The sequence below is a fragment of the Excalfactoria chinensis genome, chromosome 1, assembly GCF_039878825.1.
Source record: "Excalfactoria chinensis isolate bCotChi1 chromosome 1, bCotChi1.hap2, whole genome shotgun sequence".
NCBI lineage: Eukaryota > Metazoa > Chordata > Aves > Galliformes > Phasianidae > Excalfactoria > Excalfactoria chinensis.
The window spans coordinates 5863530-5891113 of NC_092825.1; the positions used below are offsets into that span (position 1 = coordinate 5863530).

Consider the following 27584-nt stretch of genomic DNA (forward strand, 5'->3'; position numbering starts at 1 on the left):
GCTGTAGCATGCTCCAGCTAGCAATAACTTGAATTTGCTCAGTAAAATATTGTAGCCTGTCTTGGCAGTAAATAGTGACTTTAACAAATGTGTGTTCCCTTTTCTTAGTGTGATTGCTTGTGAAAGATCAAGAATTGCATGCAGGCCGAGGGATGTAGCCATTGTTTGTGTGAATGTTGTGCACAGCTGAGTTTACATATTTGATACGGTCCTGTTTGACTCCAAGGAGATAAATGAAATTAAGTTCTCAGAAAGGAAGTAATTAGGCCGTGGAACAATGGCAGAGATAAGGCCTTATGGGAGAAAATGTCCTAGAATAAACAGGGAGTGGAGGGAGCTCTTAGTGGAGAAATACAGATTTCCTCAGCTCCAAATAGATCAGCAATGCTCAAAACTGAAATGGGAACCACAGAAGCTGCTACCAAGAGATCTGGCTTGGAGAAGTGAGGGAACAGATTTCTGGGGGAATCGTGTTGACAAGAAATCTCCATCAAGACTGCAAGGTCGGTTAGATCCAGGCTTCAGCCTTTGCTTTCTACAGACCTTCTGGGGAATAAACGGTGAGTTGGCTTAAAAGGAAAAGACTCTGAGAGGTGCCAAACATAGATGGACCATTTGTCTGACAGTGGAGTCTGCCCATTGGCAATGTTGGGCAAGAGGGTTTGGCCAATGGTGTTCAGCTCAGGGAGAGGTAGAAGAAATGCTTGGCAAAGTGTGCTGGCTGTTGACGTGAATTAATTTCTTCTAAATCTGGACAGGTTCCCAGCCCTGAAATCTGTCTTTGAAGTGAATGAGGCAACAGATTTTTATTATTATACCTGACCTTTAGTTAAACAAAAAATAAATGCTACCACTAGGAAATGCTGGCTACCATTCCCTTCAAGTTATCTAATAACTTGTTTGTTTGGAGAATTAGGCTCTAAATCTCTTCCTACTAACATTTGTTTTGTGCTGGTTTAAGTTCTTTGACTTCAACAAGGTTGTTTCTGAATTAAAATCTAACTGGACGTAGCGTGGTTATGCTACTAGCTATTAGCATGAGCAGCTTGCAAACAGTACTGGTGGGATGTGGAAGGGGCTTTTTTTGTGGATCAGCCAGAGTCTGTGGAAACTCACAGTTGTGTGAGACAATGGCCTGTTCTCAGTTCAAATGCCAGAGAGCAGTTGTTTCATCTTATCAGGTACACATGAGCCTGGCATCCCTAAAGGGATGGATATTTTCTCATTGGATGAGGGATGAGACTGGGCCTGACCCAGCATGGGAGGAATCCTCTTTATCACAAAGTCCATTTAATCATACTGAATACTTAAAGGTTAGTTAAGTTTAAAATATCTCTTAGTCCTAAATTAACTGATGTTTAGAAATGCTCCATTCAGGGGCAATCAGATGGAAATCCTTACATATTTAACTGAAAAAATACAGACCGTAGGTGAGATTTCTCAGTATAGCTGGGAGCAGATGGTCATGCCAGGGAGGCAGGAGCCTTGCATTGGTTCTGGACCATGATATGAAACTCAGTAAAGAACATGGCTTCTTGATTTCAGCTGTTGGTCTTGATCCCAGCTACAATACTTCATCCTCAAACAGCCCCATCAGCCTGTTTATAACAGTATGAAAAGTTAATCCTGTTTGAAATGGAGGATTAATATTGTCAAGAGGCTGGAGAGAGCAGAGAGGGTGCACACATATTTGTCTTTTCTCTTGCTGTATGCTGCAAAACATCACCGCAACATCTGGGTAACGCACCAGGTAGATTAGAAATGTCTAGGCCTTTTGCTAAACATAATGGAGGTGCTGTTCATCTTGCTTTTGTCCTTATTAAATGCAGTTCATAAACACGATGTTATGTAGTTAATTTTACATTTCTATGTTTAAAGTTTCTTTCTGACATTTTTTGGTTTTTTTTTTGTGGTGCAACAAGAAAGTGGATAGATGTTTTAGTCTGGGAAGGAGTTAGACATATTTGCCAGAGGGCTGTGTTCTGGCTTTCTTTAACCACCTTTAGAAATGCTTTTCCTAGCTAATGTCCCCAGCAGCAGACACATACGCAAGCAAACTTCTCAAAGCGTGCTAAGAGAGAAGTCTCAGCTCATTTCTATGCCTGTACTTCCCTCCCTAGGTGAATTTTTCCACTTTCCAGGGCCATTTCTACTTTAATCAACTGGAAGTTGAGTTTCTTTGGACCATTAGATATCTTTGTTCTTCCTCCCAAGTGGGTTGCTATTCTAGAGAAAAAGAAGTGGAGGTTGTTTATCTGCAGAGATCTTTGGCCAAATCCCGCCTGCAAACTGTAGCATTGTTATTTGGAAGGAAAAGGAAACACTGAGAGCCAGAGTGGGACTCAGATTGCTTTAGTGTGGTCCAAAGTCTGTGGAAATGATCCATAGAGCTAAAAGCCTCGGAGCAGCCTTCCAGAAAGTTAAAATGCTGGGTGGAGGTTTTCCCAGAATTAAACAGAGGTGATGCCTGAGTTTCTGTCAGGTTGCTGATAGCTAGAAGCTGTTCAAACGTGGAACAAAAATTGTTCATGCTGCAGGGGAACGTGGCATGAGAGACTGATGCAGGCAGATGACAGAGCACAAGGAATCAGGGAGATGTGCTGGAATCTCTCCCTTTTAACAGAGGCTTTTAGGAGCCTTCAGGAACGGTCACTCTGAATGTAAGGAGCTGCTCCAAAATGTGTGGGCAACCAGTGAGCAGAATCATGGAATTGTTAAAGCTGGAAAGATCACTAGGATCATTAAGTCCATTTATCAGCCCACCCCCATCATGCCCTCTAGCTGTGTCCCTCAGTGCCACATCTGCCCTTTTCTTGAACACCTCCAGGAATAGTGACTCCACCACTTCCCTGGGCAGTCTGTGCCAATGCCTCACCACTCTTTCTGAGAAGAAATTGTTCCTAATATCCAACCTGAACCTACACAGCACAACTTAAGGCCATTTCCTCTCAACTTATCACTGTTGCCTGGGAGAAAAGGCCAACCTCCTTTCAGGCAGCTGTAGAGAGTCACAATTCCTCCTCTTCTCCATACTGAACAGTCCCAGTTCCCTCAGCTGCCCCCCATAAGACTTGTGTTCCAGGTCCTTCACAGCTTTGATACCCTTCTTTGGACAAGCAGAATAAAGGTACTTTTTTGAAAGTCTTGTTCTTTTCTTGATGGATACCACCTCCTTGTTGGAGGTGAGGAATGAGCATTCGGTGAGTTAGTTAAGAAAGGGATAGGGTAGCAAGGTCCTTGAAGATGGAGATAAATGCATTACATTTCAGGGAATAGCCAGTCATAGAGCCAACAGGTATTGTGCAGTAAGAAACATGGACTGAGAGATATGCTTTGCTGCAGTATTTGAAGCTGACCAAAGAGAAGACTGCAGTAACTGAAATATGCATGTCTGTGACTCCTCGCTTACTTTGCTCTTAGCACATAACTCTGGTTCCTCTCAGGTGAAATGAATGAAGCACAAGCCCTTGGAAGCCTTGTCGTTACACAGCACAACCAGCACGAAGTCCAGCCACAGGCACTGCACAGAGTGCCACAGAGCAGGAGAGAGCTTCCCACCTTCAGGCAAACTTCTGACAAAGAGTAAATAGGTGGGGAGGAGGCAGCTGAAACCAGAGGAGAAAATAAGAGGCAAAAACAAACCCAAAATGCAAACACCGTGGAAGGCACTAAGTAACAATTAGGCTAATGCAAGATTAATTTTGTAATGTTTTAGCAGTTCGTGCTGAGAGATTAAGTACTGTGAGATTTGACAACTCTGATTATCTTCTCAGAAGTATATTTATGCCTGTCAGAAGTAAAATGACGTTTTAGAAATAGATCTTCACCTTTCCCACTTGGATCTGGTATGGAATTTGTAGAGTATAACTGAACAGTCCGTATTAATATATCAGCAATTGTGTGTGAATTAAACACATACATGACTGACACGGTCTTAATTGCTCAGAGGAGGTTGTACATGGGATTGTGACTATGTGATCTAACCAGACCAAGGGTGAATGAGGACATGAGGTTTGGGCAACCTGACATCAAACTTTTGATATGTGCAAGAGTGTGTCCTTGGGATAAGAGCTGGCATTCTTCTTCTCATCCTGTCTGACTGGTCTCACATGGTAATGTCAGAAAGATATATGAGGTGACATGTAAACATTCCTTGGTGTCCAGTATCGCAGCAGGTTTCCAGCTGGTTTCTTGACTACTGTTCGTGCCTCTCCACATGCCTGCTAGTTGGCGTGAAGCGACACATTTAAGCCCAAAGAGAACATATTCTGGACATGTGGATGTATGATCTTTTTTCCTAACCATTTCCAGAGTGTTTTTATAGTGTTTACCAGTGCCAGTTTGAAGCCCAAGCACATTTCCATGCCAACTCCAGATCCCTTTGAAATGCTCCTGACTTCTTGAACAGGTTCCATTGGCTTTGCAAGTTTTTATTTTTGGTCCTAGCTCTAAGGTGGATTTTATTTTGAAGTGTGAGAACAGTGTTTCCAGCCACACTTCAGAGCTCTGTGAGTGGGGAGAAATGTACTTTATTCCATACGCTAGGTCATGATTTCATAATGTAGAATGGACAAAGTTAGGGGGTTAATGGAAACTCAGAGCTGCAGGCATTAACACAGCAGGTAGCTTCCTCCCTCTTACAGTCCTATTGAAAACCCACAAATGTCCTCCTGACTGGAGGAAATAATTATTTGCATCAAACAGGTTGTTATTTTAGAATCCCATCAGAACACACAATAATGTGGTAATGCAGTCATATTTCAACTGAAGTCTAAGTAGGTGGATATAGTAATAAAACAAGATAAAAAGATTAGGAGGGGATGTGTTAATAGAAATGTGTCAGGATTGACAACAAGTTTTGATATTCAAGTAATTCAAAGTTAATCTGGAAAAAGCATTTTACAGGAGAGTGTGAAACGTGAGCAGGTACATAACTGACATGGACCTGTGCAATTCTGGGTTTTAAGGTTCGCCACAAATTAGGAGTTGTATAAGAGCATCTGCACGTGTATTTGTATCACATCTGGAGCTGAAACGTTCTGTAAATTTAATTTCAAATCCAGCTCTTGGGAGATCACCCGCTCACAGATTATAAGACCCGTGAGAATGTGTACATTGATTTAGAAATGCACATCTAACCTCTACAGTTTGCGGTGCTAATCACATCACCGGTTATTTTCCCCACTGTTTTGTTACTTACAGTGCTTAGCATTAATGAAGCGCTAATGTACTGACGATTTGTAACAAAGCAATATGTTTATTGGAGCTACGTAAAGCTGAGGCAATGATAAAACAGAGGTCACTTCCATGACTGTTTCATGAAGTGCCATAAACTAATGCATTGCCCCAGTCAAGCGTACAGTGAGCAGGAGTGGGTGCTAGAAAATCACACCCCTTGCTTTATAACCACTTTTCTCTTTGTGGGACAAGCCAAGCAAAGGCTGAGCTGGGAAACGCCTTCTTCCCAAACACACCCTCTGCCCAGCATCCAGTTGTTGTGCCCTTTGTTAAGCAAGATTTATTGTTTTGGGGGTCCTCTTATGTCACTTTGACAAGCTCTATTGGCAGACACACTTTAAAAAGAACGCAATTTAAATGTATTAACTTGGTGTTTTTTGTGGTGTGCCACATAGAGGAGAGGGTGATGTTACCAGAATGCCCCACGTGTCCATCAGCTCTAAGACTGCATTTAGTACCATTTATTTTAGACTTCATCTAATAGCTACCTTTCATTCTAAATACCTTGAATTAATTAGATGTATTGCTTAGGAAAAAAAATGAGTCACTGTGTATGACTTGTACGTGTGACTTGGCTGCATAAAATATTAGAAATCTATAGCACTGCAGTTAATAAGTCAGTTGGAAAACATTCTCTTAAATGCCATGGAACAGCCCACTTTTTCAAACTGATGTCTTCTGAGTCGAGTGAATGGAAACAAGGAATTGACAAAGATTAATCTGCTGTCATTATCCTTTGAAATATATTTATGAGTTCTTATTTTCCAATCATGTTCGTTCCCCTTTCTGCTTCCTCGTGGCTTACAAAGGATCAATGGGCAGTGATAAAACCTAGAATAATGGAAAAAATAATTCATATGTCATTGCAATGTTTTTCCTTAGGCCTGCTTTTCTACAGTTTGACTTGTTCTGCAGGAGGTATTGGTGGTCGTTTAACATTAGTTACTGATTATGACTTTAGCGTTCTGCTTGTTGCATTCTGCTTCAGACAGTGCCACTGTTACCCTCCATGTTCTAAGAAGAACAGTGCTGCAGTGACATCTTAGAAAAGCAAACATCAGTTCCATGTGCAGTGATTATTAGGGCTCAAAGTATGGAAAGACTCGTGGGATCCAGCTCATTGCCTATACCACCTTCAGCACTCACATGGAGATGCATTTAAAAGATATTTAGCTATCTGAGGATACTCGTGAGGTAGTTTGGCAGTGCTTTGATGCTTAGTTACTGTAGGAAGTTACTTGCATCATAAGGTGCCTAATAATCTTTAAAAATCTAGTCCTTTACTAAGTGGATGTTTTTGAAATTCATACATCTGTGCCATGGGCAATAGGGGGAACTGCAATTTAAAGTGCTTGTTTCCAGGTGTCTGGCTGAAGTATAGACCTGACTCCTGGTTCAACCTGCTCTGCTAACTCTCAAAGGCACTTCTGGGGACATTTGAATCCAGGTTTCTCTCTATTGAAAATAGAAACTTTATACAGAGGGTCCCTGTACACCACAGTGAGACAAGTAGCAGGAACAAATGAACTTCAACACTATTTAATTTTTAATTGGATCCCTTTAATCATATCCTTTGTAAAACTGGGGAAATTAGCTTTTGCAGGCCTGTTCTCACCTGGTTATAAAACAATTAGCTCTCATACACAAGCCAAATGCATCCTTATTAGCAATAATTTCTGCTAATTGCATCGTTCTTGCTAAATAACTTTTCTGCCATTTGGCACATCAAGTTCAGGTCTACTTTAACTCCTTGGTGATGTTGCCAAGATCTGAAACCAGCCAAGTGGGACTCCAGAGTGGTCTTGCCTGATTAAGAATTTCAAGAACTGCGGCTCTTGAAGGGGGAAGACTATGTACACCTGATTGCAGCCTTTTGGTATCTAAATGGGGGCTGTAAGAAAGAAGGGTATGGACACTTTAGCAGAATCTGTTGTGACAGTACAAGGGGAAATGGTGTCAAATTAAAATAGGGGAGAGAACGACGTTATTTACAATAAGGGTGGTGAGGCACTGGTAAAGACTGCCCAGATTGGTGGTGGATGCCCCATCCCTGAAGACACTCAAGTTCAGTCTAGATGGGGCCTCTGAGCAACCTGATCAAGCTGCAGGTGTCCCTGTTCATTGCAGGGGAGTTGGAGCAAATGGTCTTTAAGGGTCCCTCCCAACTCAAATAATTTTGTGATTCTGTAAGATTTGCCCCAGCTGATGGGTTACTATGATTAAATTTGCCCACTGGGTTCTTAAAAGCACTCTGGAAGTTTCCTTTCTCTTCCATCCATCTGCTTCTTTTCTGACAGCCAGGTGCAAAACAAGCCAAACAGCAGTAGAAGATTTATTTTTGCCTCCACTATTTGGGAGGATTCATTTGAAATGGCAAGCTCAGTTGCAGAGGGCTGTGCTATCCTCCCTCATTGCATGCTGAGCAGAGCAGCGACTCCAGGACATAGAGTAGTCCCACAGCTTTCATACTGATGCCAGGGGATAGATGTAAATCTACCCTTGAGTTTGGCTTTTTCTACACCATGATTAAGGACAGTCACTCGTAATGGACACAAAGCAGTGCGATGGTTGTCTGAGATCCGTCCCCTGCTGTGAAGAGCTTTTCCACTTATTTCTTGTGGTATAGAGCATATATGACTCACCCCAGGGCTATTGGCACTTCCCACAGGCAACTGGGGGAGCAGCCTTCTGTGTAGGAGTGTCCTAATACAGCAGTGATGAAATGTGGAAACCTGCCTAGCCACTTACTTATCCTTCTGTCTTTCTCAATAAATAAAACAAATTGGCTTCCCAGTAGCTTGGTGGGGAGAAGGGGGGGGGGGGGGGGGTGGTTGGCAGGTTGCTACTGATGGGTTTGCCATGTGATTTGTTTGAGTGTTTGAGTCAGACTGCTGGTGAGATGCCAGCTAGGGATTGCATGGGAGCCTGCAGGGAGCTGTGCTCCAGCACCATGTGCTGTAGAACTTCACTGCTCCATGGGCACGAGGTCGTGGGGCCAGCTGGGTATGCAGGGTGTAAGCAGCACAGCTGGTGCACAGCAGTCCTAATGACACAGCTATGTGAGATCACGACTTGAAAGCAAACATGCTAGGAGAAGCAGAGTCCCCTTCTGCACCCATGGACACTCCTACTGCTTTTTAGAGAGCATTTGCTGTTTCACACCGTAGGAAAGAACTGCAGATAGACAAATCTGGCAGTGCTGTCCTCCAGCATGGCACCAAGGAACTGCAATGGGCTTTAATTATTATTATATGCACACTTAAGCTGACAGATTCAATAAAGTTTTGTGACGTACCAGGCTGCCCAGCAACAATGCTTGATGGCCCCATTTGCAGAGCTGAGTGTGCAAGCAATTCATCAAGTTCACAGGGAAGCAAAACATGTATCTGGATGTATGATGTGAATGTTATTTGTATTTGGTCATCTGTTTGTTTTTTAGATTTGCTTGTTAAAAAAGTATAGTTTTGAGGAGTAGACCTCTTTGGATATAACTGTAGGGCACAGCCCTGCTTTGTTCTTGGAACCAAAGTGTCCTTATGGCTACATGGCTGTCTTCTGAGCACATAAACAACGTTCATCATTGTGCCAATCCTTGGCTTTGTCATTAGCAGTAGGGGTCCACCTCATTCACACGCACTAGCTTTTAGGACAGCCCAATAACTAAAGATTCTATGCAATCTACAGCCTGGAGTCACTGCTCTGCTATCTCTTCTCTGCACAGGTGTGTGGGTGGTATGACATTCACACCTCGTTCATAAATATTCAAACCAATGAAAGAGATAATAGTAGACAACAATATCCCCATGTCCGTGTCAAATGGATATTTCACAGATGGCAGATCTTTTTCTTCGGAAGTATAGAATCTGTTGTCAGGTTTCAGGTACAGCTGAATGTATGCATACATACTGCACTCATCCAAGAGCCAGGAGGATGTGAAAAGAGGATTATACCTGTTATTCAGCACTTCATTTGCTGTAAACTAAATAAGAGCTTTTAATTTTGTGAGACAAGGTATTGGGATAGTTGCTCAGCCTGCAGCCAAATCATGCTCCCAAGATTGCCTGTCTTTCTTTTAGGGATTTTGCAAAACTAGTCTCCTTTTGTTCATCTGTCATTGCATGAAACTCCTGCAGAACAAACTACTCCAGCCCAGGCGCTGCTCACCCCCTCTATTGGCATATAGGTCTCGTGTCTCCTGGGCAAGGGAGTGGCAATCAGCTATAATTCCTGGCTGCACATGTAAATCCACACTCCTCCACACTGGAAAAACAGCACTGATGCCAACTAGCTAGAAGATGGTTCACTGTTTTTGGCTGAGATAAATCCTTGCAGCGACTAGTTCTATCTTTTTCACCTTTAATGATTAATTCATCATTAATATTTGTTTTGATGTGTTTCAAATTAAACAGTCTGGAGGTTTTTACTCATGCTTTTCAAGCATTTCTGACTACTGCCAATTGTGATCTGCTTTGAAACCCTTGTTCTGATGGCTCAGTCTGCATCTCATGGCAATACGTGATATTCTTGGAATCAGGGATAGCCCTGGCTTGGGGATTTCTCTGCTCTCCCTGGTCAGAAGGCCAGTCAGAAGGCTGTGCCAATGCCTCACCACTCTTCCTGAGAAAAAATTTGTCCTAATATCCAACCTGAATCTCCCAAACACAACTTAAAGCCATTGCCTCTCATCCTATCCCTGTTACCCAGGAGAAGAGGCTGACATCCACCTCACCACAACCTCCTTTCAGGCAGTCGTAGAGTTGTAAGGTCTCCTCTGAATACCCTCTTCTCCTGGCTGAACAGTCCTGGTTCCTTCAGCTGCTCCCCATAAGACCTTGTGCTCCAGACCCTTCACAGCTTAATTGCTCCAACTCTGAACACACTCCAGAGCCTCAATGCCTTTCTTGTAGTGAGGGGCCCAAAACACAGCATTTGAGATGCAGGCTCACCAGTGCTAAATAGAGGGGAACAATCACCTCTCTTCTCCTGTTGACTGCACTGTGTCTGATACAAGCCAGGATGCCACTGGCTTTCTTGGCCACCTGGACATACTGCTGGCTCACGTTCAGCCAGCTGTTGACTAATAATGCACACAGAGCCTTTTTAGGATATTTGTTGCTTAATGAAAACCCACATGTCTGTGCCAGGGATGTTCAGCCTTTGTCTGAGTTTTGTTATGATCTGGAGATGAGGCAGAACAGGCCATAACCTCAGCCTGAGTCCCCTGTGGGCTCACGCCTTGCATGCTTAATACGCACAGCAGCACAACAGCTGGAGCCAGCTATTGTTTCAGAAAGCTTCGGGATTTCACCCTCAAGCATGTCTTTTGCATCATGCTTGATGGCTAGAAAGTGTCTCCAAAATGAGAATACATGTGTTGTGGGCCTCGCGAGGTTCATACAACTCTCTTCCCAGAAGGTAAACAAGCTATTTTTTGAGCTGAGTGAAAGGTCCCTTCAAGCTGCACTGCAAAGCTCAGTGCAGGAGGAAGGATGCCATCATAAAAAGCATCAGTAGATGCCTTGGGCAGTAAAGAAGCCAGACCTCTGCTCACAGGATCTAGTGAAAATAGAAGGATTACAGTTAGGGCGTGCGACACGAGGTAGGGCACAGATCAGAAGTGGTGAGGTGCACGTGGGTGGGTTTTGTCACAGCCAGTTAGTGCTACAGCTGCTGAATTACACAGCTCAGGTTTCTAGCTGTGAAGTGTCTCCAAGCTGACATTATCACAGCAAAAACACATGAGGCATGTTGTAGCACTTGAGATGGGACAAGTGCAGCACTAGGCAAGAAAGGCCTGCTGCATGCCCACCCTCCTTCCTCTGTACATTCAGTGATGCCCTCATGCAAGCCCTGTGGAAGGCAGCTCCACGGGCACCAGAAACACTCAGCTCTGTGCTGGGACACTGCACTGGGACAAATCCCATCCAGGCTCATTTATTGGCATACAGAAAAATTGAGTCCAAACTGAGGTGTTAAAACTGTGGAATAGTTAAACTAGTTAAACTAGTCAGTTTGAAAAACTAGTTTGAAAATCATCACCATGCTCTTAAGGGAGGGGCTTTTCAGTGGGCATCTGTCTCCTGAATTCTGTCTGCTCCTGCTTCCTCTGAATGCTGGGCTGCTGGCTGCTTCCTACCAGCACTGGGGCTCTTTATCACAGTCTCATCTTCTGTCATGACTGAAGGCAGGTTTACGAACAGATTGATCCCACCACATTGGCTTTTGAGTTCCATTCCAAGGTATCCAGGATCATTCTCTTTTGGCAGGGTTTCTAAAGCAGGCAGGACTGTATGATAACAGTTTCTGTCTTCAGTTAATCCCATAGAAGCATAGACATCTTAAAGGTAATAGTGAAAAATATTAATGCCCTCCATGTGTAGTCAGAAGGCTGTGGTTTGGAGACCACATCTGCCCTCTAAGTTAAACTCTTTGGCCTGCCAGTCAAAAGTTTAGTTAATCTGACCAGGCATTCAGCATATGGGGATGGAACCATCTGGCCTTGAGCTGGAATTAGCTCTCCCTTGCCTAGTCATTAGATCCAGCAAGGCAAGGTGGGCAGTGGTTGTGAGAACAAAAGGTTTTGTTGTGGAAGGAGATCAGAAGAGGTCAAAAATGCCATCTGGCTGTGAGACGCAGTGAGCAGCATTCCTTTATTTCTGCCCATAACTACAAGCTCCCTTTTGTTTTTAATGCAAGAGAATATTCAACACTAAATCCAATAAAACTCCTCCTGGTCTTTGTAATAAGAAAATTAAGAATAGAGCTTAATAAATAAATAAATAAAGACACCAGGCAGTAATCTAGATGCTGTAGGGTAGAAAAGCAGATACTGGGGCCACTTCTCATGGATGGTTGACGTCATTGTATAATGCTGTCCATAGGCTGTTTTCAAACCAAGCAATGGTGGTATAAAAGATTGAATAGACTGAAATCATCATGAAGAAAAGTTTGCATCTTGTTGGAGGGAGTAGGGCTGCTATGACTTTTATAAGATACCAGAGAATCTATGGAAGAGAGAGACCTGGTAACTATCAGCTATATGAAAAAGCCTGGACTGGAGCTTACGTTTCTTCTTTTCACACCAGAAAGTCCACGTGGGTGGGAAACCTGGACGATGGGAGGAGTGTCATGCTGAACTCTGCTCATGCGATTATCAGTGCAGCTATATGGGGAATATCCATCTGCAAAATACCCACCTTGGAGGACATTTGGGGGCTGTGGGATAAGAAAGGGAGGGAACAGAACTAGAGACTTGACTTCTCCCATCGTGCATGTCTGTTTAGTTGTCAAAAGTCCAAATTGTAAGTGGCCTCACATGGAGAGGACAAATCACAAATCCTGACACTCTCTCCCAGAGCAGGAGCCTTGATTTCATGGAGTCCTAGACTCATTAACATTGAAAAAGACCACTAAGATAGTCTAGTCCAACCATCCACCTACCCCCAAGGTAGTTCCTGTTGAGCCTGTTCCAATGCCTCACCACTCTTCCTGAGAAGTTCTTCCTAACATCCAACCTCTCTGGTGCAACTTGAGCTCATTCCCTCACATCCTATTTAAACAACTCCCTTAGCCCAGCGGTGGACTTGACAAATCTATAACACCGTGCTGCTGGAAAAACCCACTGCAGGGCACCTGTGGAAAGAACTGAGCATTTATTTGCAAAGATGTTTCATTACACAAAGACACAAATCCTTACAGACTTGGGCGTTTGTTATTTTTGGCTTTTGCAAAATTATTTGTGCTTTCTTGTGGCATTTTATCACTGACGCGTGCTGTTCGTGGAGGTGCAGAATTAAATGTCATGGCTTGGAACTGTAACGCTCTGACTCAAAAAGAGTTGTTACGTAGGGAACCTGCCCTACTTAAAAGGCTCTCATGTTTGCCCAGGGTTTATGTGCTGTATTCTTCTAGCTGATCCTCATTTTCAGTGTTGCATATGATAGATGCTAGTATGAGTGATTCAGTCATAGTTTATTGCACACGTTTGCAGCTTGGAATTTTAGCACACCGTTCTGCCAGCTCAGCAGCTAACAGGTCCTCTGTTTTCATCCCTATTGCTCCTCTAATTAATGATCCATGGGAATATGCAACTCATATACTTTCATTTTCTTGGTCTCTGGGATGGTGGGGAACCAGCAGAGATGTACAGAAGCTCAGCCATGAAAGGATTCAGCTTCCCTTATTGTACATCACTGTCCATATTTAAACCCTTTGATTCTTCATAGCAACCTTCAACCCAACCCCATGTATTTCATTAATCTATTTATTGGTGAATGTTGAAGTGATCTTTACTCAGTGGGGCTAGTTCTAACCCTGTGGGACTTCTGCCCTTCTGGTGGCAGTGGGCAGAATGTGGAGGCTGTGTTGCCAAGTTCTAAGGGTGATTTTCAGCACCAGTGGAGCTCCACACCATGAACTCATCACTCATCACAGAACACCCAGTTTGGCATGGTCGTGGGAATGGTCCCATGGCTAAATGCCACTTCTGGTCAAGCCAGGTCTTGTTTTAGGGACAGGTTATCAGCTCCTTCAGAGGATGACAGTTCTGTGTTTCAGCAGCACTGGATGCTGTAGCAGGCAGGGAACAATGATAAGTCCCCAAGTAAGGCTCTTGCACAACAGCTCTACAGCAGACAAAGGGAACCTATCCATGCTTGATGCTGTGCAGCAGATCAAATACTCTCTGCAGGCCCTTGTTTGCACAGCTGCTGTGCTTGGAAAAGTCACACACAGTCCTCAGTTGCCTGGCTCAGTTTGCTCCCCAGCGTCATACCTGGCAACTAGATTATTGGTTTATATATGCTATACTTCATTAGGCTGTATTCACACACAACAGCTATTTGATTATTAAATTTTTATCTATACATTGGGTTATCAAAACATATTTATTATCAGATCTTTATATTCTATCTCATCTGTAATTTATAGATCATTAGTTTACGTGTTACATTGCCCGGGTACAGAAGTGTCTCTGTTCATTTGTGTTGCTGACACCTCCGTAGAAGCTTATGAGCAGACTGAAAAGGCCAGGGGGGAATTTCTATAATTTCACTTGGTTACATCTGCACTGTGACTTGTGGCTCACATCTGTCTGCACAGCTTTTAAACAAGTGATGCTGTGATTTTGATGAATCCGTTCTTTCTTTTCATTGTTTCTCACCAGGATCAATACTCTTCATATATTTCATATATATATATATATATATTTTATACTTAAATTTCACCGATTCTCACTTCCAGATGTATTTTCCTCTACTTTGACTCCTTACCACTCTTTCTGAGAAGAAATATTTCCTAACATCCAACCTGAACCTCCCCTGGTGCAAATGAAGGCCACTCTCTCTCTATCGCTGCTACCTAGGATCAGAGGCCGATACCCACCTCTCTACGACCTCCTTTCATGCAGTTGTAGAGGGCAATAAGGTCTCCCCTGAGCCTCCTCTTCTCCAGAATGAACAATCCCAGAAACTGAATGGCCTCAGAATGTTTCTAGCAATGAACATAGCAACAGTGCTGTGAGGTCACACCTTCCTTTCATGTCACAAATGGAGAGATGGGGACACAGCATGGAGGCACAGAAGATGGAAGAAGCCCTGGGATTTGCCAGGAAGGAGAGACTGAATCGAAGAAAGCATCAAGATGAAGGGCAGGTTAAAAGGGAGATGTCCTTAGCTGGATGTTTCCTTGTTTTAACAATTTATGTAAACTGATCTCAAATATATCAACCAGACCCAGGTTTTCATGTTTATTTTGGGAGCTTTTTTAAAACTGAGAAACAATTCACTAAGGCTGTAGTCAATACAGTGCCCCTGCCCCTCCAGGAGAGGGGTCTGGAATAATATGGCCCATTGGTTAGGATGCTACCCTGGTTTTAAGGAATCTTCTTCCTTTTTGTATAGGACACCAGAAAAAAACAGCTCAATCTTCTCAGTCTCAGAGTGTTTTTGCAGTGAACAGCAGTCAGTTAAGAAGGTTTCTGATCTCTTGGTGATTGCGCTTGTATGCTTTAAAGTAAGAGAAGGAGCACATGTATTTCTGCAGGTGGAGTACATCTCATCACAGCTGCTGGCTGCAGTGACCTCTGCTGGGAGGCACGCAGCTGTTCGGGTTCACCAGCAGAACCTGCACCTTGGTTGAACCCATGGGCTTCCACCCAAGCTGTCTCTAATGAGCATTATGATTTATTTATTTCTTTATTTTAATTTTGGATTTGGTTTTCCTTTAAGTAGCCTATTGGTTGATACAATATCCCAAGTTATAGAAAGGGACCCATAAGGGTAATTGAGTCCAACTCCTGGCTCCACACAGGAACGTGCCTTGCTGGCCTTAAGGAGGCTGAGCCAGAGCAGAAGTAAATCATAGAATCAGAATGTCTCCATCCTATCACAACCAACTCCTCTAACGCAGCAACATCTGGTAGCAATGGTTTGCAGGTATCACTTCCCAGGACATCTTTTTCCAAATGCCTTCATCCCTATGGGTTGATTCAGCATCTACTGCCTTCTTTCCCTCTTGGGTTTCACATCCCCTGTCTCACTCCTTCATCTGCTCTCTTTTCACTTCCCCTGTCTTTCACTGAGAAATTCCTAGTGTTCGTGACCTGCTCCTGATTTCAAAGATCAGCAGATAAATAAAATTAAAACGATGTTCTCGAAATCTAAAAAATAAAAATGCAAAGAATTAATTTGCACACAGTGAGAACTGTAACGCAGACTACATTACAGGCTTTAAACCTGTATCACTATTTGTGTTATTGCTACTTTCTTGGTTATGATGGTGCCAGTTGCACAACTATGTATGTGCATAAAGGAGAGTGGGCCTACACATGGAATAATTTCCATTAAAAGTGACTGTTTGCTTGAAATGCCATTTGGAATTCTAGGGTACCTTCTAGTGAAGAGCCTACTCATGTATCTGTTGCACTGACCTCCTGTAGCACATGGCATTTGGTCTCACTTATTGTTGATGTAAAATTTCCTCTACATAAAGGTCCCTATATGGATGCAACTTTTGATGGCAGATTATGGGTGTAAATTCAGGTCAGTCATAATCTACCTAGTGAACTCAGAGGAAACTGGATTAGTCTCTGTTCCTAGGGGAATGACCCTGCCATGTGCATGGGACCTTCTGCTCTCATCATCATCACACAGACACTGGGACACTCGGGAATGCTGAGGATGAGGTCTTGACAGATAATTAAGCATCCTAATTAATCTGCTTGAACCTTGAGACTTGTAGAGAGCTCTGCATGTGCTGATTATGCACTTTTATGTTCTGAATGTGTCTCTATGTTGTTCGATGAGCAGTCTGTGCATGGCATTTCCCAGCTTTCTCTTGCTCTTAAAACAATTGTCTGTAATTGGTGTAATTAATATTCTGCCCCTGGGGTTGTACTGTTGTCTCTTTAGAGTTTGCACAAGTTAAATGTATCTTTTGGAAATTGTTTTTTAAGTAGCAAACCCACAGAGGCATTGCTCTAAGTAGTTAATTAGACGTGTGTTTATAGAGATTATTTTTCTCTTTAAACACAGCATTTTGACAAACCAGAGGTCCTGGAGGCTTGGTGGGAATGATCCATGCCCTCCAGCCACCTGCTGTGCAGTATGAAATCTGGTTTCTTTTCGAAGTGAGGTTTATGTCATTGCACAATCTGCCTGTTCCCATCCCTGGGGAGAAGTGTGAGAGCAGGCTCACCCCTTAGGAGACACAGAAAATCCACATGGCAGATCACCAAATGCAGTCACTTTTTAGAAACTCTGTGTTTATGTAACTGTGTTCACAGTGAGAAGAAAGCAGCACGATGGAGACGGAGGCAGTTTTTTGTAGTGATGATTTCAAGGATTTCTTGGTCCCGTATCATGAAGGTGTAGAAAATTCATGAATACGGTGGGAGCATTTGGATGGAAAGCATGCAGCAAACTGCAGGGAAATTTGGGCATCCAGACCTGGTGTGACATTGGACTGGGGAAATTCAGTGGATAGGAACATGGGGCCATTGTGTGTCTGTTCTATCTGTTCTCCAGCTTCTGTCTGCATGGAGACAAATCCCTCCAACCTACAGTCTGCCTCCATCCCATTGCACCCAGTTTGCTGCTGTCTTGAGATTCAACCTCCAGGCAACCATCTCCATTCATCTGACCGAGAGACTCCAAGCTTCTACTGCCCCAGATACTTAACTATTGAGCATTTTCTGGGCTGTAAAATGTTTGTAACTATTTACTTCAGTCAAGATCGTATTTTGTCACAATGAATGGAAGCACTGACAATTAGTGCCTAACTAAAAATAACTTTCTTTTCTTTTGCAGCCACTTTCTAAAAGAAGACTACTTCATCTTTTATTTGTCTTCTGTTTTTCCAGGATCAAGCATGAGAATATAGTTGCTCTGGAAGACATCTATGAGAGCCCAAACCATTTATACTTGGTCATGCAATTGTAAGTACTGAACCCAACTAAATTTCTGTGTCAAAATTGCCAACTCTTCTTGTTCTAATCTTGATTTTTAACTCAAATGATGGAATAACTGAGAGGTATTTGTCTTGTGTCCAAAATCCTTGGCTGGTGGTTAAAATGGACCTTCAGATGTGGTGGGCTGGATTGCTGTGAAACTGGGAGCTCAAGTCTTTTGTGAACAGTCTTCCAAAATCAAAGCAAAGTTAACAGGGGATTTTCTGTTAAGGGGACTAGAAATGACCCTGAATTGCCATCCATGTAGCTCCCTGTGACCCAACAGGTCTGCAGTGAGAGGGAGTGGATGGGTGGTGGATTTGCAAGAAAGCATCTTGCTTGTCTCAGAAGTAGGACCATCTCACTGCACTGTTCCTTCATGTGTCTCCCATCAGAGCCACTCTACTTCCTTTTTCCTCCCTACTCTGAGCTTAAGAAGATCAATATCTCATCAGACATGTGATGTGTTGTGGCTGACCTGGCCCTCTTGCCACATCCACCTGGCAAGGAGGAAGTGATGATCATAGTGCTTTGGGGTATTTTTCTTTTTTCTTTCTTTCTTTTTTTCTTTTTTTCTTTCTGAAATCAATTTAAAAGAACCAAACCAACCTGATGTGCAGTTAAAATTTCTTATTGTCTCTGGTCTCCCGCTTCTTCACTGATGAGATTACCTGAAACATGAGCAGTGCAGACAGATGGGGCAGAGAGATAAAGCGCTGCTGTGAAGAGACAGATGTGCCACAGGGGAGCTTGGAGCTTCTGATGGAGGTAGATCTGGGGTTTAATATCTGACGGGAAGCCACTGGGGACCATGCTGGGCCCTGATCTGTTGGTAACATCCAGGGAAGCAGATGTCATTAGTAGCCGTCCTGCTGGTTGTGTGGGAAGAATGAAGCCTTGTACATTTTTAGTTTGTGTTTGTAGTCCTACATTTCTGCCCAAAATGCTGTAAAATGATTTGCACAGGCACCTCAGCATCATACAAATTTCAACATACCATCTGGATTGTGGGAAGTACCAGTTTCATTACCAGTTGATTTACAAATCCTTATTTTTGTTTAATCTCTGTGGAGAAGAAAAATCAGTGTTTATTGCTACCTAACTTATTGTGGTTTAACCCTCACTTTTCCAGGTTTCTTGTGTCCATATCATTGGCTTATCTAAAATGTAGGGCTGTAATCATAGGTGAGACCGAATGTGTTAGTACAGACAGAATCATAGAATCATTAGCATTGAAAAATACCACTAAGACCATCTTATTTATCTGACTGTCAACCTATCATGGAATGGAATGGAGTGGAATGGAGTGGAATAGCATAGCACAGAAAGAAAGAAAGGGAGAGGAGAGGAGAGGAGAGGAGAGGAGAGGAGAGGAGAGGAGAGGAGAGGAGAGGAGAGGAGAGGAGAGGAGAGGAGAGGAGAGGAGAGGAGAGGAGAGGAGAGGAGAGGAGAGGAGAGGAGAGGAGAGGAGAGGAGAGGAGAGGAGAGGAGAGGAGAGGAGAGGAGAGGAGAGGAGAGGAGAGGAGACCTTTGAAGATCATCTAATTCAACTGCTGGACCACTTCAGCATTGCTCCATCCCAGGGGCAGCACCCAGCATTTTCCTTTGTTGAAATTCTACTTGTTTATAATTGAACACTTAACTAGGAAATTATTCTTTTTATCATAGCTGCATTTTTAAACTGAGCTGATTGACTTCCCAAGGACCAAGAATTTAGCTGCTGTAAAGGGACACTGCTTCACCAAAGCCCACATGGTGGTGGGATGTCTGGCTGAAGGCAGAAGCTGGGACCCCATCTCGAATGATCAGGGCTGTGGGCCTGAGCTCTTTTCAGCCAGGATGAGGAATCCTTCAAAACTATGGGATCATTTTATTTGAATTTGGGCACATACTTGTGTGTGATCTAGAAACAGCAATGTAAACTCCTACTCATGCAGAAAGCCAGTGTGACAAAACTCGTGCATGTCCTGCACTTAGTCAGCTTCAGCTATGGAGTAAAACACATTAGGTTATTTTATTGAAGACTGTTCATGTTGTGCCAGGCTGTGGTTGTCAGCCCTCTTCACTGCTGCAAATTAAAATAAGGCCCTGCTGTACTGAGATCTGCACAAGGTGTATTCTGTATTCGTGCTATGACAAAATGAAGAGGTCAGCATGCACATCCCCCATCACCATGCACTTTGCATCTGCGCTGCCTTTCTGATCTGGATTTTCAAGAGCTGGGATTCAAGGCTGCATTTCCACAAAGTTTAGAAGACTTAAAATCAATTCTGCATGCTTCCTTTCTTTCTTTCAGTCGGGAAGAATGCATGCAGGAATAATCTTGTTTCCAGAGTAACACCAACTTATTGATACAGTAGCTCTGAAGCACTGCATGGCATGAGGTATCTATTTGTTTGCATCTCTTCCCTGTGTAATATTATTAGATTCCTTATGTGGTTTAGCTTGAGATTCTTGTATAATTCTCCTAAACAAGGCAATGGTTGTGTGCGTTTAAAATTTGAGTTTAGTGTGAATTTAGAAGTGATTGTGATCAAGCAGGTTCCCAGAAGCCACATTTAGACAAATAGAAAATAGAGTAATATTAGGACCACTCAAAGAGCAGTACCATGGGCACAGCAGATCTCAAATCCACATGCCCTTCTCCTGATTCATTACTTTCTAAGTGAGCACTTACTCGTGATTGCTGTGGGAGATTTTTTGTTGCATGGGCAGCATTTTCATCACCAGCCTTCAGAGCACTTGTTGCAGTTATGTGGAAAATCCACATCACAGCCCCTGAGCATCTCATAGCTCACAGTGGGAGAAAGTGTGGGAATCACTCCATACCCCTGTTCATACCCCTATGTGTTCACCCTTTGGTACATCTGCTATTGAAAGCTATGCTTGTTAGCTGGTTATCCTGAAGGATAGATATTGCATCTCATTTACTCTGTCAAAGAGCAGGAATATGTAGCAGCATCTGTCCTGGAGCTTGTAGAAAAGGAGGTGAAGAGGTGGCTGGCTGTGTCTACTTGACAATTAATTCCTGCAAGTCCCTCTGGGAGCATTTCCCGGGGTTATTTAGCTGTTGGTGAATGTCCTGTGTGTTTCCTGGTATGTTCTTGTGGAAATCTGATTTCCAGATTTGGTTTCATCCCCTTATTTTTATGTACAGTGTATGTGAGCCATCATAAAACAGTTCAATCTGTCACAGCCCTGTGACTGCAAGGTACTCCAGAGTTGGAGGTATCTGAATCTGACAGCTCAGAGTTTCATGTGCAGTCTCAAAGCATTATCCTATTCCTTAGAAATGGCTGGCCCATTATTTCTTCATTTGTTTCCCCAAAGTGCAGGATATTCCAACCCGAGAACGAAGATGATCACCAAAATATTTGAAGAAGTGTCATTCTTTTTCCCCAGAGAAGATAGGGGAAAATGATTTCAAAAAGGAAAGTTTTATTGATGCGTATCTTGGGATGATAGTATGAATTACAGTAAACATCATTAACGAGCAATTATAGGTTGCTACTGGGGCTGCATGGTAAGAATTACCCTACCTAAGCCATCTGCCTCGCCTTATCTTGCCCGTGCAGGGAAATATCCAGCTGTAGTTTGTATTGTCAGATACTAATGTTTCATTGCCATAAACGGCCTCTTTGGATATTGATGATTCATTCTCTACGTGCCAGAAAGTCATGTGTAAAAATTGATTTACATAAACACGTATTTTCCATCTAAGTGTTATGGGACTGTTTGGATGCGGTGTTTCAGAAGGCGCTGCCTGTGCAGGTCAGAGCAGGTCTCCAATGCTCATCACTGACTTCATCTCCATCATTTATCTACATCAGAGCACGAAGCAGCAAAGTTTGATCTCCCAAAGACCTGCACGCACCTTCCATTAGTCACAGGCCATGCACCTCTTTGGAGATGTGTTTCTCACTGCTTCTGCTGTTGACTCTCCAGAAGGATACGGGCTGTGTTAAAAGTCAACAACAGTGTTCATTTCTGTATTCTCCCTTATTCATCAATTTGCTTTAAATATGTAAGAACTGCAAGTTTTTGGTATCTCCAGTCTTCTGACAACCCTTATGAGTCCCTTCCAACTCAGGATATTCTACGATTCTCAGTATGCCCAATGGGTCAGAAGTTTCTAAGGCTTGACAAACTGGAATGGACAGACGGTGACCACATGTGCCTCACTTCTTATGGAAAACAGGCTGGAAATAGGTCTAACAGGCACCTCCAAAGCTTATGAAATTCATCCAGCCTGTTCCTAAAAGTCTCCAGACACACGTTCTCCAAGGAATCCACGTCACTGTTGGACAGCCTTATGGATATGGAGCATTTCCTAATAAAATTATGTCTTTTGGGTTGCAATTTAAACTGGGGCTGAAAGTCTTATTTCTCTAATTCCTCATGAAGGTAATGAGACTGTAAAGGTGACACCAGCAGGCCTTGGAAGGCACATGGCTAGGTAATGATTAAAACTAAACACCCACCTTGGTCAAGAAGAGTGCCAAATCCAGAGAAATTTCTACTGATGTCAAGTACTTGGGGCATGCTCCCACGAAGCTCTGCAGTGCTGGGACTAACTTTTGAGGTGTTTCAGAAGAACACAGGATTTTTATAGCAGAACTAAACCTCAGAGCTGAGAAGAAAGGGAGGCAGGAATATGTTCTAGTTGAGAACTTTGTCTTCAGGACCCAGTGACTTAAAGCCTAACCAGTGGCCTCTTTGGTGGCTGTGCAGCACGATAGTAGTTCTCTGTAGAGGGGCTGTTTAACCTAGATCATGTCAGTCTGTGTTGCTGATGGGCTGAAGAAGCCAGAGCATTTCCCCCAGATGAGGTCCTTTTGAGGCTGTGATATCCCTATACATACATCAGAGTATTTTGCAGATTCAGAGTTTCGGTGCACCATTTCTGCTGTTAACTCTCCCCTGCCACACATAAGCATGTTGTAACCCTGCGAGGGCCTGGGAGTCAGCTTGGACTGGCATGCAACTACCTGCAGTAAAATGCGCAGAAGTTTTTACTGTTACTGGAACCCACACCACCTGGGATTTTGCCTCTCACCTGTATGCTTTGTAAATAAGCAAGTGGAGTGCTAAGCTGGGATTAAGTGCTGAATTCCTTTTGGTTCTTTTTTGTAAGATCAGTGCTTACGCACACTCCAAGAGCAGTGGAGCATGGACAGGCTTTGCAAGTGACATTACAATGAAAATATTCAGCCTCCAAGAAAAACAAGATACAATTGAGGGAAGTGCCTTGTTTGCCAGGTTCCTTAAGGAGTCTAGCAAGGACACACGGTGTTACAAAAGAGCAATCCACATGCCAAGCCACCATCACATCAGGATGCTAATTAAAGCAAAACATAGTTCTGCTGCACTGAATTCCTTAGATGGGATTTATTTCTGTACTTGTTTTTTTGCCTGCAAAGCATTATGCATAAGGCAGAAGGAAATATCCCTTCATTCACAATTGATATGATCTAGAAAAGCCATTTGGGTTCTTTACCTGCAGAAAATTCTTGTCCAGGCAGCTAAGAGAAGCCCCTCACATCACTCTTTTCCATGGATGGTGTGTTATCATTATCATTAATGGTAGTAAGGGAAAACAGTTCTAGTAAAGGAGAACACTGGAGTTGATGAACATTGGCCAAGGGGTTTGGTTGGTCTGTGGTACAGACTGGGAGATCAGCTGTGCACCCATAAACTCTGTTCTTTATATTCTATAGTCCTGACTCACATGGGGCAAATTGGGCCCTGACACACATTGAAAATACACTCGGTCTATGTCAAAAGGACTGAACACATGCTGCTGATACCTCATCGTGCTGCTGATACCTCATCATGCTGCATGAGAACGAGATGGTAAATTTATGTGGTAGTTGGCTGTCAAAGGTTTTACTGGTTAAAACACTTGCTAACCCTTGCTCTCAGTTTCTGGTCAAGTAAATTTTTACACATTTTACTTTTTTTAGTATATATTTTTGAGCAAATGTTGCCTATGAACTACAACATGAAGAAGGATGTTCCACACATGCCAGGGAGGGAGACTGTGAGTGCTAAGGAAGCTTTGTGTGGATTTTGACACATTTAAGCAGAGATTGAGGGGCTCTAGTTGGGCAAAACTTCACTTTGTCATTCCCTGTGGGGTCACATCACTGATGTGGGCAGAACGGCCTCCGGGAGTCTGCAGTGGAACAAGAAATGGGACTAGCTGTGTCCTGTGATTGAAAAAAGGCTTTTTGGTGTTTCTATGGACAAGAGTTTTGTGAGTGCAATATAAGGAGCAGCTCCCCAGTGACGGATGCAGCTGGGCAAAGTTTAAAATGAAATGGGACAGCAGCAACAGGGTTAAGTGTGCATAACGCAATTGGGTGCATGAAGCACAATTCTGGGAGAAGAGCTCAGAAAAAATGAATCCTGGGTTAATCACAGCCTTTGATGTGGGCAAATTGTAGGTGTGTGCCAAACTGCAGAGCTGGGATTTGAGATTTTGAAATCACACTGACTATTTGGGCATGTACGGGCTTGCAGTGTTTGGGAACAGTTTTAAAGGGGATATTTAGATTACATAATTAGGTGGAAATTCTTTACTCAGAGTGTGCTGAGGTGCTGGCACAGCTTCCAGTGGAGCTGTGGGTGCCCCATCCCTGGAGTTGCTCAGGGCCAGGTTGGATGGGGCCCTGGGCAGCCTGAGCTGGTGGGGGGCAAGCAACCCATGGCACAACAGCTGCTGACTCAACAGCTGCATCATGCGCATGGGATCTGGGTGGCAACTATTAATTCAGCATCAATTGCACATATTTTTCTTTGGAGATTATTGCATCAGTTGAGTTATACTGATAAGTGTTGGACATGAAGGAGTGTCTTTCCTTTTCCAGTGGCTGATAGCAAAGATCAGTGCTGGCAGAGATCAGGAAATGAGCAGATTTGTTGGTAATGGACTGACGGACCACACAGTTGTCTCCAGAATAACTTCTATACACCTGCAATTGTCTGGACTGTGTATGATCCCAAAAACACAGTATACACTCATTGTACGGTCCTATCTGCCTTTAACTTCGATTTTTCTTCTGCTTTTTTGTGGACCTGGCAGGGCTTCTTAGCTTCTACTTTCTGTCCTCTCTAAGTAAAGCAGCTCTGGAATGGCACTGAACAACCGCTATATTCCTTCCTTCCCCGACTAGGAACAGGACTTTTTACAATCCCTGCAAATCAATGCAGCCTTCCTACAGAGTGACAAAAAATGTGAGAATCTTCTTTGTTTTGGGACTGTTTCTCACGATGATTTCCAAAGCCGTTTACAGGCAGTCACCTTCAAAATGTGTAGAAGAATGCCAATGTCCTTGCTCCTAAACTTGCACTCGTTATTGTTAGCTTAGTCTGAAGGATCCCACTATGGACTCTGACACATTAGCAATGTGACAACGATTTTTTTTTTTATCTTGAATCAAAGCACTGTGCTACTTCGTATGGAGAGTGCTCTGCAGCCTTGAGAATTGAGAGATAATGGAGAAACATTTCCTTGAACAGACACCTTTGTAATGTAGTTTGCTTTTATAGAAATGTGAACGGTTCCAAAGAAAATGTCTCTTTGCTTTATGTGATCTATTGTTGTGAAGCTGCTATTGTCAGTAAAGAAAAGAAGAGGTTTGTCCAAACTTCCCAGTAAACCTTGTTCTAAACAGTTATTCCTAAGAGTTGCAGGAAGACTGGGAGGACTCATAAATCAGACAGGCATACGTGACTGTTTTCTGGTGCACACAGTGAAGGAGTCTTCTCTGAGGGTACTCACTCTGGGCCATTCCTCCTCCTCACTGCAAACACATTGCTGAAAGAAGGGGATGAACCCTGCATGCAGCAGAAGACTTGTTTGGGGGTTATGTCCAGTCTCCAGCAAGGTCTGACACCAAATCTTTAAGGCAAAATATGTGAGTTGATTGTATTTTTTACAACAGTAAACTGTTGGCAGCATCAGTACAATTCTCTTCCATAAGTAGATCCCCAGCAGCTCCCTTCCTAATTGCCTGTGCCCCTATTGTATAGCTCAAGCTGGCGTAGGTGGTTCATGGAGCAGCAATATATATCTGCCAGCGGCCCTGTGTAATACCACTGCTTCCCTGAGAGCAGCAGTGGGGCCTTTCTGAGCAGCAGGCAGGTGGCAATTTAGATTCATTTCCTTTCATGCCTTGCCCACGTGTTGCATCACTGGTTGCTTGATGTTTGCGTAGTTACTGATTTGCTCTTGCACATTTCGTTCTGCATCTCTCAGTACCTGGTAATTTACGCTGCAGTGCACTTACTGCATGCACTAAAATCAGTTAAATAACTGGTGCTGGCTTTGGGAGAAAAGGGCTTTGGAGCAAGGTAGGTAATAAATGTTAAATCCATATATGCCCCAGCATGAGGATTCATTATGGGATAGTAGGATCCCTTTTTGATACCACATGGAGGCATTCTGACTGAATGGTTGCACGTCTTTAAACTGAGAAGAGCTTTCTTAACAGCATGGAAAGCTTTGAAGAGAAGTAATGTGGTATAGGGGCAAGATGCAAAAAGAAAATCAGCACTCACAGGCCTGTTCTTTTACACTGTGATACTGTTATTAAAAGTTGTTTTTTTCCTCTGTGTTATCTTCTGGAGGAATGTCAGTGTGCAGCAGAAGACATGTAATAGATTTGTGGCCCCAAAAATGCCTAATTTTACAAGCATGTTCATATTCCATCTGCAGCTTCTCAGTAATATTGTCAGATAGGTTATTCTGTTCCAAGGTCTGTAAGTGAGTTGGTGTTGTGCTGTCTTGCAGTTCTATTTCTCTTGACTTATCAACAGGCAAGTTAGTGACGGAGCATCAGGATCACATACAGAAGTATTCTATGTTCACAATGAAAGAGAAAATCTCTTGTTTTACATTTGGTTTGAAACCTGCCCCCAGAACTCTGCGTAGCACATCTTTTCAAGGTCAGGGAGATCCGACAAGGAGAAATGGTTGCAAACAAAAAGAGGGGAAATTTAAATCGTATATAAGGAAAACATTTGCTTATGATAAGGTGGTGAAGCACTGGCACAGGTTGCCCAGAGAGATGGTGGATGCCCCCACCCCTGGAGACACTCAAGGTCAGGCTGGACAGGGCTTTGAGCACCTGATCTAGCTGTGGGCATCCCTGTTCATTGCAGGTAAGCTGGGCTAGATGATCTTTAATGGTCCCCTCCAACTCATGCAATTCTATGATTCCATGATTCATGCAGTTTTCCGTGGCCACGCCGGGGCCAGGACTGTAAACAAGATTATGTAAAAAAGCAGAATTTTTAATGGAAATACTGGTTCCTAACTCAAATCCTGTTTTGACTTTCTTTGTAGTGCTGTGGTTACCTCTTCTTGCAGAAACTGTTTTCAAAGAACTGAAGAAAGTTCTTGCCATGGTTTTCTTCTCTCAGCATTCCCCAGTGGAAAATTACTCAGTGGAAAAAAACAAATCGGTATTTTTTTTTTCCCCTGAAGCAGTCTGCCATAGCCAAACTTTTACTTTTTAAATTATTTTGTAGAAAAAGAGAATACTACAGCCGATGAAGCCTTACTTTGATGCATTTATAGAACATCTGCTCATTTTATTCTGATTCATGCCACATGGTTATTTCTCAGCCTGTAAAGGTTGTTTTTCTGTTTAATTGAAGGAAAACTGTTCAGAGACCAAGATCCTTTTGTCTCCTTGTTCCTTCTTCTCTTAGACAAAATCTCCTTTTAGATCTGAGTGACCCTGGCCTAACTGTAAGAGGATTTCTGTTCTGGATTGCTGAAAATGCATTGGAGGACATGGGTGTTTATTCTATTTCATTTTCCTTAGTTAGAAGAAAATAGAACTCTGTAGTTCTAATTTTTTAATCCCCAATTGATAATACTCCAAGGAATGCT

General features: G+C 43.1%; 1 protein-coding gene across 1 annotated transcript in view; it reads left to right on the forward strand.

Moving 5' to 3' along the window:
• CAMK1D (calcium/calmodulin dependent protein kinase ID) overlaps window positions 1-27584 on the forward strand; it is a 213770-nt gene that overhangs the window by 107903 nt on the left and 78283 nt on the right. The window contains exon 3 of the mRNA XM_072328983.1: window positions 17597-17671. Within this exon, the coding sequence (XP_072185084.1) occupies window positions 17597-17671 (75 nt within the window). The remainder of the gene's footprint in view (window positions 1-17596; window positions 17672-27584) is intronic.